General features: G+C 48.5%; 1 protein-coding gene across 6 annotated transcripts in view; it reads right to left on the bottom strand.

The window, feature by feature from the left end:
* Positions 1-14,684, bottom strand: part of IQSEC3 (IQ motif and Sec7 domain ArfGEF 3) — a 104,930-nt gene that overhangs the window by 41,668 nt on the left and 48,578 nt on the right. For 5 of the 6 annotated variants that reach the window (XM_045588368.1, XM_036458026.2, XM_036458027.2 and 2 more), the window contains exon 3: positions 9,476-9,740. The exons of the other annotated variant lie outside the window; for it this stretch is intronic. In XM_045588368.1, coding sequence (XP_045444324.1) covers positions 9,476-9,740 — 265 coding nt within the window. The remainder of the gene's footprint in view (positions 1-9,475; positions 9,741-14,684) is intronic. 6 annotated transcript variants of the gene reach the window in all.

Genomic DNA, 14,684 nt, shown 5'->3' with positions numbered 1-14,684 from the left:
TGCTTCCCCTTGTTTAAAGGGGTTCAACTGATCAGATCAAGCCATCCAGGACGACCAACCTTTTGATGCATCAATGGATTGGTAATCTAATGATAGGAGTGATCTCTCTCTCCATTCTCTAGTCCCACCCACACTGGTGTGTGTTGTGCAGGATGTGTACACAAAGGGGCAGGAGTCTGGTGACCCTCTTAGAATTCTGCCACCATACCAACTGGACAGTTGCTTACCGGGTCTTTATCTGAGCATGGCCACATGTACCCAGGAGCTCCAGAGACACATCTGCCTTCCAGGCATTCTGTTCCTGCTTTTGCAGAAATTGTGCTAGAAAGGAAAGAGTACTGTAGCTCAGCTATTCTCCCTGCAAAGCTCTGGCAAGTTTCCTGAGGCCTGAAATGTAGGTTGGCCTTGGCTTAGGCAGGAAAGTTCTCCAAGGAGAAGTATAGAGTGAGGGGAACTGACCACTTACCTGCCCCCTTCTCTCAATTTCTGTCTCCCTCTTACCCTTCCCCAAGCACCAAGAGAAACTGACACCAGATAGGAAATTACACCTCTTTTCTACCTGGTCTATTTATTAGGGAAATCCCACGCCCAAGAGCATTCATTTCAGGTTATGAGATGCTATTGACAATAGAGGGAAAGTATGAAATCTCATTTCCTGAAATGCTTCCAAAACAGTAAAGGGGCCCCATCCTCCTTGCATGGTATCAAGGAGGCAGGAGGCTAGCTGGGACAACCCTAGGAGACTTCTACCAGCCACTGTCCATGCTTCATCAAAGTAGAGAAGAAAACCTGATTTTAAATTCTTGAGTCTGTTCCATCAAGTCCTCCACTAGATTATAAGCCTCATGAAGATAGAGACTTTGCTGGCCATGTTCACTGCTTTATCCCCAATGCTTGGAGAATGCTCAATCCATAGTAGGCCTTCAATCAATATTTATTGAATAAATTAAAGGATTAATTCCAAAGTTATCTTTATGACTCTCCAAAACCCTCCTAATCTGACCTGCAACTTTCCTCTCCTAGAAAATCAGTCCTTAGGGAAGTTCAGATAGCAAGAAAGTGTTCTAGGCCCTGAAATTATGTCCTAGTCACAACCATACACTCCACATCCATGAAGTGTCATTCCTGAATTAAGAGTCAGGATAGGTGGGCTGAGATAAACAGCTTACAATCTCTCTTGCCTCCTTTCTGCATTTACTTCATCCTCTAGGCTCTCTTTTACTTGTATTTCCAACCCTTACCCCTCCATTGCCCCTTTCCACCAGCCTACATACTCCCAGATCTCCCCAGGCTAAAACACAACTCTGCTTGGCTCCCCTGCCTGGGGCACCAGCCCAATCTCTTTTTATTTCCACCGAACCTCTTGGAGAACCAGTCTACACCCTCTGCCTCACTCTGTGAGCAGATGCCAAATTGCTGATCCAACCCTGTGTGCCCTGGCTCCTTGCAGTCTGCCTCCTGCCCCCACCCATCTTCTAAAATGATCGTTAGTGACTAAACCTAATGGCCCATCCTCAATCTTCCTCCTCTTTTCTGCAGCTCTTGATATTTTTATCACCCTGAAACTCTGTCCTCAGCTCTCCTGTCTCAGTAGAGCTCCTTAATCCTACATTTTGACCACAAAATCCCTAAGCATGTCAGTTACAAGTCATATATGTGCCATCTTCTATTTTCAGACACATTTTAATTATTTTTTATGCACTTCTGGACATTTTCCATGGTTTCTATGTTGAAAGTCATTAGAGAAGACCCTGGTAGTTGATAATTAACAAATAATTAAGAGGGAAACTATCTCTGGCAGAGTCTTTGTGGCAACTCTAAAGATGTTCTGTTCTTACCTCTTGCCTGAGAACCTAGTCCACACTGCCATAACTTCACTCTACTTTAATGGATTGATGAGAAAGCCGTAGGGGATATGCTCAGTCCCAGATCTACCTCTTCCCTGCTGGTTGACTTTTAACATGTTTCTATCTCTCAGTTTTCTTATCTGTTAAATAAGTCTGAGCTTGCTGACTCTGCTGCTTGTTGTGAGGCTTAAGTTATTTCACATAGCACCTGGCACATAGTAGGTGATCAGTAAGTGGTAGCTATCTGATGATGACAATGCAATCATCAGCCTCTGCCAGAATGACTCTCAAATGACTCTCAAATCTCTGTTCTTAGCCTTCATCCTGCATTTCCAACAGCTCATGGGTCTCCTATTCAAAGCCATCGTCTCTCCCCACCTTCCCCAAACCAATTTCAAGGACTACCTTATTTGCCTAATAGCACCTTGGCTGTATGCCATCCAGTTGGGAAACCTTTCATTTGTCCTTGGGTCCTCCTTTGCCTTATCCTCCACATATATCAGCCTCAAAGTTCTATAGCCATGCCCTCTCCCAGTATCCTTTGCAATCACCTTGACCTTTCAATCACCTTGGTGTCATGTGGGCTCTCTTTGACTCCCCACCTGGACCACTCCAGCAGCCTCCTCACTGCCTCCCTGCTTCTTTCTCATCCCCACCTTACACCCAATTATCCTGATCACTGCTCTCAAAAAGCAGGTATAAACACAGGCTTTCTGTTGCTTGAGACCGGTGCCCAAAAGATGTATAAATGTTTCCTCCTTAAAATCTGGCCCAGCCTACCTCCCAGTCTTCTCCATGGAGTCTATGCACTCAGCAGTTCCCCTTTGCTCAGTTCTCTCACTCTGAGCACTTGCTCAGCCTGCAATGTTCTCCCTACCCCCAAATCCTACTCTTGTCCCCTTCCCTCCAGGTAAAACTTGGCTCCTTTCTTTAATACCTATCTCCAGTGTGCCTCATCCACAAAGCCTTTTCAGTCCCCCAATAGACCAGGTCTCCCTGCCTTGGGCCCCACAGAGAATGCCCCCCCCCCCCCACTTATCTTTGTGGTATTTGTCTAATCCCTCCTTCTTTCCCCCAAACTCCAACATAGCATATGTTATTCGAGGCCTCAGATATGTCTTAGTCATCCTCTGATCCATGTATAGCACCCAGCCCAGTGCCTGGCATGGAACAACTGCTCACTGTCAGTTGTTGGCTCTTCTCCATTTGCTCCAATGTATTAAATGCAACTATCTCCCATTTATTCCAGTTTTGTGCCTGCCGCACCCCCTTTCTTCCTTCCCCCACCCTCAGTGCTCTCTCTGCATCTACAGGCTAGACTTACAGTCTCTGCATTCCTGGTGCCCAGCGCTGAGCCAGGGCTATGGTTAGGACTTAATAAATGCTTGCAGACATGAACTAAACTGAACTTTCTCCTATATCCTAGGGGAAATAAAAATTCAGGTTCTCTTCTGGGTCTGGGCTTGGAGTCAAATGCTATACACACACCCCCTCCACCTTGTGTTTCCCATAGAGATTGGGGTCTTGACAGTGCCTTAGGTCAGCGCCACCCATCCTAACCCTGTTCTTTTATTTAAAAATTATATATATTTTATTAATTTTTTTTTTTTTTTTTTTTTTTTTTTTTTACAGAGAGGAAGGGAGAGGGATAGAGAGTTAGAAACATTGATGAGAGATAAACATCGACCAGCTGCCTCCTGAACACCTCCTACAGGGTATGTGCCCACAACCAAGGTACATGCCCTTGACCGGAATCAAACCTGGGACCCTTCAGTCCACAGACCGATGCTCTATCCACTGAACTAATCTGGTCAGGGCCCTAATCCTGTTCTTAAGCAGGGCCAGGCCAGAGAGTTGAGAGATAGATGTGGGTGGGAGGGGCCTCTGGGCCAAGGAGCAGCTCTGCTCACTTCTCTCTAAACCCTTTGAATCATGGGTAATTGCAGCCTCCCCTCCTCCCAAGAGAGCAACCTCTCAGCCTCTGCCAGAGAAGCAATGGAGGGGGCTCCGGGCTCAGTCTCTCTAATGAGTCTCTCAGTGTTAATTAGAACATGCTTCCACTTCAGGTTGCTGCTGAGAGATGGCCGCCAAGTCAGGGAGGGGAAGAAAGCAGCTAGCTGGAGAGCCATGGTGCTGAGGAATGTGGGGGAGGGAGGTGGGAATGGGGATGGTGGGGGGGCTTTCCTCTGATGTGAGCAAGGATTTCCTCTGATTAAGATTTCTCAATTGACAACATTGAGACATTACATGGAATAAGCCTGCAGGACTTGGCAAAGCAAACCTTATCTTGACTGAGTAGCAGAGTTGGGGAGGGCAGAGGAGCCTAGGAGATGCTCAGGGCAGCCCAGGAGAGGCTGGCCTGACGGGGCAGGATGTGGCCCCTGCGTCTTGTCTGTGTGCCCATCTCCCTGCCCATTGTCCAAATACAGAAATGCTCAACATGGCAGGGCACTGAGACCTGCCCACCAGCAGGGCCACCCTGCGGACCTTCCCTGATTACAGTCAGGTAGGGGTAGTGGGCGCTGCAGCTCAGCTACCCCTAGGTCAGAGACACTCTCAGGTGAGCTGCTTTGAACCCCAGCTGGGCTGCTGCCCTCTTCGGTGCTCCCACAAGTGCATTGGGTGCCACTTCCTTGGAACTACGCTTCACTGTAACAGGAAATAGTGGCAGGTGCTGGGTTAAAATCCTAGATTGTAAAGTCCAAGTTGTGGCTGCACGAGGGGTGACCCATACCTGGGATGTATCCTCGGGCAAGTTACTTTCTATCACTAAGCCTTAGTCTTCTTCTTCTTAGATGGATGAGTAATAGTACCTCACTCACTGAGATATGGTGCAGAGCTAAGGACATAATGCATAGGAAATGCCTAGTACCATGCCCAACACATAGTGCCCTTCATGCTAGCTAGTACAGGTTACATGTAAGTGCCCACCACTGGATTGTGGGCTCCCTGAGCACAGGTACTGTGTCTTTTGCATTGTGGTGTCCCCAGGCCTCTCACAGGCCCTGGCCAGAGCAGCTGCACTGAATGCAACAGGAAATGCCTAGTACCTCACCCTGATGTGCCTCACCATCAGCTGGGTCCCCTGGGACCTTCCCTGCCCATGGTAGGGCTCTCGCCTTCAGAGTGAGCAGGTCCTCAGATACATCTGGTACAACCCCTTATTTCACATCATAGTTATTAAGATGAAACTGAGGCCCAGAGAATTGGAAGCCAGCACTTCTCCCCTTGAGAGTTACCCCCATAGTGAGGCCAGACCCTGAGGCTTGGGTATAGGGGACCCACTGGGGAAGTGCTGCTTTCCAGAAGAGACATGGCTTCCATCCAGGACCCTAACTTGGGGAACAGGACCTGGATGCCGCTGACTACAGCTCCATGGCCCTGGTTGGACAGCACAAAGAGCTATGTAATACAGACACCTGAAACTGGCTCCAATGGGCTGCTCTCGACAGTGGCAGGAACAGGAAGCAACTCTAGAGAGCCTGAATGAATTTGGAAATCACCACAGCCACTTTCTTAAAAGCCCCCCCTTCATCCCTCCCCCCTCTCCCAAGCGACCTGCATGTCCCTCAAGGTCATAGTTCCAAGGTTCATTGTGAGGAAAGTGAAGGAGGAGAGAGGGAGCAGAGGACAAGAGAAGCTGTGCAGGAGGGCCTGCTCACTGTGTGACTGTGGGGAAGGTACTGGGAACGGGGAAATCAGGGAAGCCCGGGGCAGCCCCTCCTTCTTGTATTCTTCCAACATTGAGGATTTCCTAGGCACCAGAGATATGCTGGGTGTAGGAAAACAATGGTGGGCAAGAGCAGGGCAGCATCTAGTGCCCAGCTCTAGGGAGTGTTTGCTCCTCACACAGACTATGAAGTGAATAGCACCCCTGGAGGTATTTGGTGCACAAACTGCTCAACTCCGTGATAACCCTAGAATGACACAGTCTTTGCCCTAGAGCAGGACAGCTATCAGACAGTGCAGCACCAGCAGTGGGGTACCCAGTGAAAGCACACAGCCAGGCTCGGGGAGCAGGGCTGAGACCTGAAGTGTGAGGAGAGATCACCCAGGAGAGGGTGATTGAGGGATAGGGGTGGGGGTGGGTGGTGGGAGGGAAGAGAGAGTATTCCCAGCAAACAAAACATGTGAAGGCCCGGAGGCAAAGGATGGCATGGAGACAGAAAAAGGTAAATGGGAATGGCTGGAACTCCAAGTGGCCATGATGTGGAGTGATAGAAGAGCCGTGAGAAGAGTTTGTCCTACATATATGAGTACGATGATCAGATGTGCTCTTTATAAGGAGGACTCGGCTGCAGAGTGGAGATAGGTTGGAAGAGGTACAACTTTCAGGGAGATCTGTGGGGGTTTGTCCAGGGGTGCAGGCCAGAGATGGTAGTGGGCTGGCCTAGAGTGGGGGCAGGAGGTGGCAGGAGAGAGTGGGACTTGGAAAATAGTTGAGAGGTAACATCAGTGGGATATGGGGTTGAAGCAGATGCAGGGGAGCAAATGACTGGGATCCTAGACTGGCTGATGGAGCAGGGCTGGCAGGTTGGAGAGCTGGGGAAATGATGATTGTCCAAGATTCCTTCCAGCCCAAGAATTATAGGATCTGTGTGACTGGTGGAAATCATGGGATCAGAATATTAAAACCAAGATCTCAAAGAAAACTAGAGTTACATCCTGGCTGAAGGCTTCATGCCCATCCCCATTCCCCTTCAGGTCACTGAGTTATTATTTTCCCCTTTTCATCTTTCCAGTATCTTCTTCATGCAGGCACCATGTCCAGCACTGGGGATATAAGTTGGGTGCCCTGTTTTCAAGAGGGAGTCAAGGAAACAGGAAACGATGATACAGGGCTGAACAGCTATGACGGAACCCCAGGGCTATCGGAGTGCCGTGTTGGGAGGGCAGGGAGAGCTGCCATGGGGAGAAGGAGCATGGGAAGTGAGTCCCAAAGCAAGAGGAGGAGTGATGGAGGCCCTGTGCAGGAGTATGGAGGGAGTAGGAGCATCAGCAGTGGAGGCAAAGGGAACAGCATGTACAAAGCCCCAAAGAGATGTGAGGCGATGAGGCCCAGAGAAATTAAGCAATTTTTTCAAGGTCACAGTTCATGTGCAGAAGAAGAGAGAGGAGCAGAGCTCAGTCTCTAGTAAATGTGTGCCATGTTTTCAATCACTTTGCTCTAGCCTGGCAATATCTTTTCCCCCTTCTTTCTACCTCCAGACATGCTTGGCCCAGAGAAACACCTGAGCCAGGAGAGGTGAGCTCCTTCCCAGGGCTGGGTCCACCTTGCATGAGGATCCTGTCACTTCTACTAACCCTCACCTTTCCTGCCTCACTCCTGCTGGCCTGAGTGCAAGCCCATCTATTTGTACTATGTCATGTCCACTATAAAATGTGTCCATGAAACTAATCAGAATCCTGTGCACTCTATCTCCCACCTAGTAATTGGCATTAAAGGAATCAATCTGCCCAAGCTGAAACATGAGTTTTCTGTGCTGTTATTAACTGGATGCTCCTTAAGTTGAGCTGTAATCTCTTTGTGGAGAGATCATGCTTCTTTTTTTTTCATGCTCTCCTTCCTTGTTGCCTTGCACATCATAGTTATTAAAAAAGATTCACTCAGTGGGCCCTTATTATGTCCAAGACATGCCGCTAGATGCTAAGGGGAGGGTACAAAGATGAATAAGAGATGGTCTCTGTGCCCAAGGAGCAGAGTCTTGGGGAACTGAGAGGACTCCCTCATCCGAGCCAACTGGCCACTCCCATCACCCCATGGTGTTCCAGATGAGCTGTGCTCCAGCCACTGCACAGACTCGCTACTTCACAAGCAAGACATTCTGAGTTTGTAACAGCTCTAGTTGTTAATCAAGCTAAAATCTTCCTCTCCTATAGTTTTCATACATTAGTACCACTAGTTTTGCCTAGAATGAAAGAAAATACATGTAATCTCTTTATCACATGCCAGCTCTTCCATACTTAAAGATTGTCTTCATGGCTACAGTTTCACCATGTCTCCAGCCAATCCTGGAGAATCTTGCAGGATTCTCATTTCCCCCTTAAACAAAGCCCCAGAGCCAAGCATGGGCTCCAGACAGGCCCGAGCAGGAGCCACTGCGGGGCTCTGCGGCTGCTCCCTTTTCTGGGGCCTTGCCTACCCTGCTGTGCAGGCTGCTGTGCTCACTTCTCTGGCAGCTGCTTCACCGGCTGTTGACTCATCTTAAGCTTTCAGTGAACTGAAACCCTAAGGCCTTTCTCCCAGGACCAAGCCTGCCCATCTTATATGAGTGCTGTGGGCTTTTCAAAGTGAAGAGCAGAACTTTAGATTTTTTTATATTTAATTTGACTTATTTCACACAAACCATCTTTCTGTCCTGGATTCTATCATCAAAGTATTAGCTGTCCCCTACTAGCTGTGTCATCAGAAAGTTCTGCCTCGTTACAGTGATTGAACCTGACAGGACCCGCTCACCTTAGAATTGGCACTGATGGAAAATAAACGGTTTTGAGAATTCTGTTTAAGAACTCATCTGATTATATTGTGAGCTAATCTACTTTCTATCATGTCTGCAGAGCTATCATAAGAGATTTTATCAAATACCATTAGAGAGCCAGGTGCACTGTACTGCAGCTGGCCCCGGTCCAGGACAATAGCTTTGCATTGATGCCTAAAGAAAGACATGAGGTTGGTTTGGCTTGATTCAGTTTTATTGACCTTTCTATTAGCTTCCCTTCCTAAGACTCACCTTGTCCACTGTATTAAAGATTGGTTCTTTAGAACCTACTTATTTCAGAGCAAAAGGGACCTTGGAGATGATTCAAGATCTGATCCCCAATTTTGCTGATGATAAACCAGAGTACTTAACTGGTGTTCCTGAAGTCATAGCTTTACTAGAACAAGAACAAGGCTCTTTCATAGCAATATCAAGTCATAATGTCTTTCTCTAAGCACATTCATACTCGTGTGTACGGACACACTTACACACATGCATAAATACACACATACTTATAGATCTCCCTTTAGGTCTCTTAATTGTCCACCAAGAAAAAAATGTGGCATTATCGTCTTGGGGTTCAACTGGGACCCCATTACTGACCACTTTCTTCTCCTGCTAGAACCCCTCACAGGGATTTGTTCTCCAGCAGGGGAGCTTTGGATCCCCCTAACCTGGGTTTATCTTGGGAATCCTCACTCTACCAGGAGACCACTGTCTTTGAACTTCATTTGAGCCTGTGTGCGCTTAGGCATGGGACTGCCCTTTGAGTGGGCATATTAACTGGGCTATCTCTTCTAAGTAGTGAGTGGCTGTGGAACTTCCCCAGAGAACAATAGGCCACTTGTGTAATGCTTTGTGGGGCAGCTTAGGCTTCCTCCTAAGGTGAGAGGAGCAGAGCCCTAGACACACTGTCAAAGGGCCTGGCCTTGCAAGGATGTGACCCTACCAAGTGAGGGTTGGTTATATTGGAGACTGAGCTGTGAGGAAGGGCAGATTATTTAGCTCACTTTGAGAGAACAGGTGGCAAAAAAAGATGCAGTTGCAGCAAAGGTGGGCCCAGATGGGCAGATACCTGGTACCCTGGACAGCTCCCAAAAGCAGGGCCCCTTCACCACCCTCCCCACCCCCCTTAGAGGCCCTGGGTACCTGTTTATTCTTTAGGTCAAGGGAGAGTTCGTAATCGGAGGCAGCAGGGGCGTGAGAGCAGAGCGCTGTCGCCAGGGCAGGCTGCTGCAGGCCAGGGGAGGCCCCGCGATGGGGGCCAGCCCTTGGGGAGGCACCCCCCGCCCCTGGCCTCTCCTCCTCCTCCTGCAGCTCCTGGGCTTGAGCCTTCGGGGAATGGGCACTGGGTCTGCCGGCTGCCACCACGGAGTCCTCCATGCCCCCACTGGCCTGGGCACAGGAGCCGTCACTGTGAACAAAAGGCAACGGTGCTCGGTTGGCGGAGAGTGGGACAGGGTGCATGTGGGTGCAGGGGTGGGGGGAGAACCTGGGCAGTATGGCAGTAATGGGCCTTTCTAGAGGTGAGGGCTGGCGGAGATGTCTTCTGCAGTCCCCTCTGGGGAGGGGCTATCTTGGCATGGAATAGCCCCAGGCAAGGAGGAGGACCTAAACTTGAGGAGGGTATCCCTCATCGAGGAAAAAAGCAGCTATGGCCAGAGCTCATGAACCTCTACTTAGGGGCAGTAGTTCAGAGTGGCTAAGAGTAGATTGCTTGGGTTAAAATGTGGGCTCTGCCTCTTAGTAGCTAGTGGGTCTCTGAGCAGACTACTTAACCTCGCTGTACCTATTTCCCCATCTATAAAATGAGCATAATAACAGTATCTACTTCATAGGAATGTTGGAAGGCTTAAGTTAGTTAAAATTTTTAAAAAAGTGCTTGGTTCATGGTCATTGTTGTGTGCAAGTGCCAGCTATCATAGTTATCAGATACTTGGCTTGGATAGTGAGGAGAAAGCTGGCCCCCACTGGACCAGCTCCCTCTTTTGTCAGATGAGTCTGGGGAAGGAGTCATGCTTATAGGCCTGGATGGGGCAAAAGCCCCTTCAGGGCAGGTGGATGCCATTTTCTGGGCTGTAGCTGTGAAGAGGAGGGTTCTTAGGAGTATCTGTTCTTCTCTGGGCCCTCCTCTTCTCCCGTGAAGCCACCAAACAGGCTGAGCTGTAGCTGCTGCCTGCCTGCCCACTATAAGTAGACACCTGCTAGCTGGACAACCACACCACAGCCTGCCCTGGAGTGTTAATGCAGTTAGGTCTTTCCCTTTCCCCATCAGCCTCCAAATTCTTCCCTTCCCTCAAGGCCCAGTGCCAAGCCACCTCCTGCAGGAAGCTTTCCCAGGCGACTCCAGCTTTCACTGCCCTATCTGCTGGAATCCTAGGAGCACTTAGAGAGTCGGTATCTATGTCACAGAGGAGAAGTATCATGGCTCACAGTATAGGCTCAAATCCAAGCTCTTCCACTGTGTGGCTTTGATCAAGTTGCTTTTTCTCTGTGCCCTGGTTTTCTTATCTGTGTAGTGGAGATACCAGTACCTAACTTACTGAGTTATTGGGGGTGGGTATAAAGGAGTCAGTATATGAAAGGTGTTTAGCACAGTTCCTGGCAGAGTACATGCTCAATAAACATAAACTCTTGTTTTTCTCATCTGTCCCCTCCCAGAGGCCAGGATCTGTATTCCACCTGGTTCTCTTCCCCAACTTAGTGCTGGACAGAGGATGAGTACTCAATACATATTTGCTGATGATAGAATTAAAGAGAATCCAAGGACCAGAGGATGGCCTCTGCAGTGGACAGAAGGCCAGGACTGAATGGGACCCTCAGGTCATTTAGTTCAGTCTTCCAATCTCCCCTTTTCACAGATGAGGAGCAGGGGACCAGGGAGGTGGCGTGAGCCTAATTAGAGAGCTAGGCAACATCAGGACTTGCTTATTTCCTCCATGGTTTTGCCTCCACTTAAGATGCCCCAAATCGTGCCAGAGAAGAGACCTCTTCTTATTGCCTCCACCCAATGTTGGAGCCTCCTGGTGTTAAGAATAACCAGGGGCAGAGTGAGGAAGCCTCTCTTCACTAAATCTCCATCTGTCCTCCCAGCATCCCCCAAATAAAGGAGAGCTCATCAGCCTGCCCTGGAACCGGGAACCTCAAACTCCCCAAGGTACCCGTCCTTGCTACTGTGCATTCCTTTGCTCTGTCATTGCTTATGCAGCACCAATGAAGCTACACAGTTGGATGAGCTCTAGATATCTGCTATGGTTTCCTTCTTAATTAGTATCACCAGGAGGTTCTTTTAAAGCTCTGACTTCAACTCCTCTTGCTTAACGTATATGCCCGTTCTTCCTTCAGGGCACATGGAAGCAGCCCTTTCCCTCTGAGAGCACAACCTGCCTCCAGGCTCTGGAAGGCAATGTTCAGTCTCCTCTACAAACATCCATCTCCCCGACGACTGTCCTTGGAACTGACAGCCAAGGCCTCTCCACCCAAAAAGGTATCAAGACTTTAGAAAACAGGTGGCTACTCAGGGCTATAGAAATCTTTAAAACTAGCCCTTTGTGTTGTCTGATTGCTGGAGTGTGCTTGGCAAGAGGTTCTGGGGAGTTGATGTCACTCAATATCAGGCCTCAACCAGCAAGCAGAGGCTGGTAGATAAATATACCAGCTTCCTCCTCCCTTGGGCAAAGCAACTCTGAGGCGCATTCCATGCCATCTCCCCAAAGTGCCCAGGGCAATGGAGCTCTGGTTGGCCAAAGCAATGATCTAATCATTTAATGAATTTGTTTCCTTCTTTTTTGTGTCTCATTCCCAGCTCTCCTATTGACACTTTGTAGAGTTACCTTGCTCCAAATAAATGTCTTAAACTTTTGAAATAGGCTTCTGCGTGGGCCACCCCTCTGGATATAGACTAGGGCTCTGAGGCCTGCTCACCAGAACTCATTCACAAGGCCTAGGAGTTAGGCTGCCCCACTGCCATCTCCAGCACATACAGATGCATGTGCGTGTGCATGTACACACACATACACTTGTGTACGCACAATGTTTCTAAATAGCTGTGAGGCTTTGAGTAATTCATGTCCTCCTCCTGGGTCAGTTTCTTCTCCAGTCACATAAGGAGTTTACTCCTCTCTCAGGACCCTTCCAGCTCAGACATTTTGGGAGCATGGGTTGCAGTGCTGAGACCTGTTCAACCAGGCCCACCAATTCCAAGGTTCCAGGCTCTGTAACTGGTAGAATCAACTCCCACCTATGTGCACGGGGACCTGAGAGACTGTGGCCCTCAAAGGTATATAATTAAGAGTGTAAAAAGGAGACCCTGTCCGTGCCTTCCTTTCTTAAATCTCTCCACAGACTTGTGGTATAGAAGGTGTCTATGGAAACCCAGGACTGCTGTCATTAGTATGGCAACATTTAAGGTTATTTAATGGCAGGCAAAGAACATTGGCTTTGATTTCAGGAAGACTTGGGGTAGAACCCTTGTCTGCTACCTACTACATGACCTTGAGCAAGTTATCTAAACTCATCTACAAAATGGGCATTCTAATAACTCTTTTGCAAGATTGCTGTGAGAAATAAATATAGTCTGTAAGGCACCTAGTACAGTGCCTGGCACACAGTAGTCCTTAATAAGTGGTGATGGCAGTGGTGATTGTATTCTGAGCTGGAACCCTGTAACATAGAATCTCAAAAGAATCCCAGAAAAACAGCAGGGAGAATTCCTAAGTGGAAAGGGTTCTCAACATTTAGTCTTCCTGCCAACCTTCATAAAACAGAAACAATAGAATTTGTGTGTATTTTTATCATACCTCCTGGCCTTTCCCATCCCTCCAGCCCTCCAAATCTGCCCAGGGTGTTTAGGGAGAAGACTGAAGATGGGCTGGCTTCCTTGAGGCTTACTCCCACCTCTGTCCTCCATCCATGGGAGCAACAGCACAGTGAAGGGCCTTGCTCTGGAATGTCACCAAGTCAGGGGACCCATAGAATCCCCATGGCCTCTGAGGAATCTGTGTATATCAACCACCTATTGACCATCCCTTTAACTGTAGCCACCATAGTGTGGGCATCCCCTGGGGGGCATTTGTCCAGTGCCTATTGTGTGGATTTGTGCTTTGGTCACTTTATCAAAGAGCAGTGGAGGCCAGAGTGTTTAGTACCTCTATGTAAAGGCTGAGCACCAATAGAATGTTCTCAGCCTCTATTTCCCTCTCTGCACGCCATCTATAAAAATGGTCCAAGGAAAGAGGTTTTAATCTTCATCTTAGGCTGTCGTAGCTGGAAGGACTATCTCCTTCAACCCATAGTCTTTTGTGGAATTGGCAGCCGTTGTTCTAGCTCCTGGGACATCATTCCTCCCAAGTCACAGTCTGTGTGTCCCTTAAGTTTCCAGAGTTTGCTGGGCTGATCTCACTTCACGAAGCTTCCATCCTAGTGGGTCAGATTCCAGGCAGCCTGGCTATAGAACAATTATTATTTGGAATTTACTCTGAGACCTGTATAGAAGGTCACAGAATAAAGAAATCTTGCAGCCCCTCCCTTGAGCTGCTGGAGGGAGATCCTGGTGATTGTAGCTGTGTTGGGCTCCATGTCCATCTCCAGAAACAGAATCATTGAATGGCAGTCCACTAGCCTGAGGACACTTAAGGTCACTGCTGACATTTGGGGGATACTAGTCACAAGAGTCTTCCCTGGGTTAAGGGACCCATTTGAGAAGATGAAAAGTAGAATGTGAGTGGCACCAAAGTAGAGGTTCTTAAAAGGCTTCAGTTGTGCCCATGTGATATTAGGCTGTTACATATAGAGGAGCCCGGGTCATCCATGAGGTTATTTTATACATGAGAACACTGGATTTGAGTATGGGAAATGAATGTCTTTGAGAAATTGAGAAAACAAGAGTTGCTTGGAAAAATATGTACGTTGGAGCTGAACAATCACACTGGGGAAGGGCCACTCATTGGAAAGCCAGCTCGTGTTCAGAAGGAAGCTGGGTGCCTGCTGAGCACGCCAGTCCTGGCCCATATGCGACTGCCCTGGTGCTCCAGTGACCACTCCAGCCTACCTACCATGTCTGCTACCATAGTTGACTTCCTACAATGCAGACACTTTGATATCAATTCTCTGTTCAAAACCCATCTGAGACTTTCCAGTGCAGTACTTTCCAGTGAAGTCCACCCATGCGACACTCAGGAGCATTTGTGATCTTACCACAACCTCCCTTTCCAGCCTTATCTCCACTGAGTGACTAACCACTCTGTCTACAGTGAAACTCTCCCCAAATCTGCCAAGTCCTCTCAGATCACCACGCCCCTCACATGACTTCCTTCTGCCTGAAATGCCTTCTCTCCATGCCCTGGCCTACTCCTTTCTT

The sequence above is a fragment of the Pipistrellus kuhlii genome, unplaced genomic scaffold (assembly GCF_014108245.1).
Source record: "Pipistrellus kuhlii isolate mPipKuh1 unplaced genomic scaffold, mPipKuh1.p scaffold_m20_p_3, whole genome shotgun sequence".
In the NCBI taxonomy this organism is placed as follows: Eukaryota; Metazoa; Chordata; class Mammalia; order Chiroptera; family Vespertilionidae; genus Pipistrellus; species Pipistrellus kuhlii.
The sequence above is the reverse complement of the archived record's forward strand: the minus strand, read 5'-3'. Positions and strand labels throughout refer to the sequence as shown.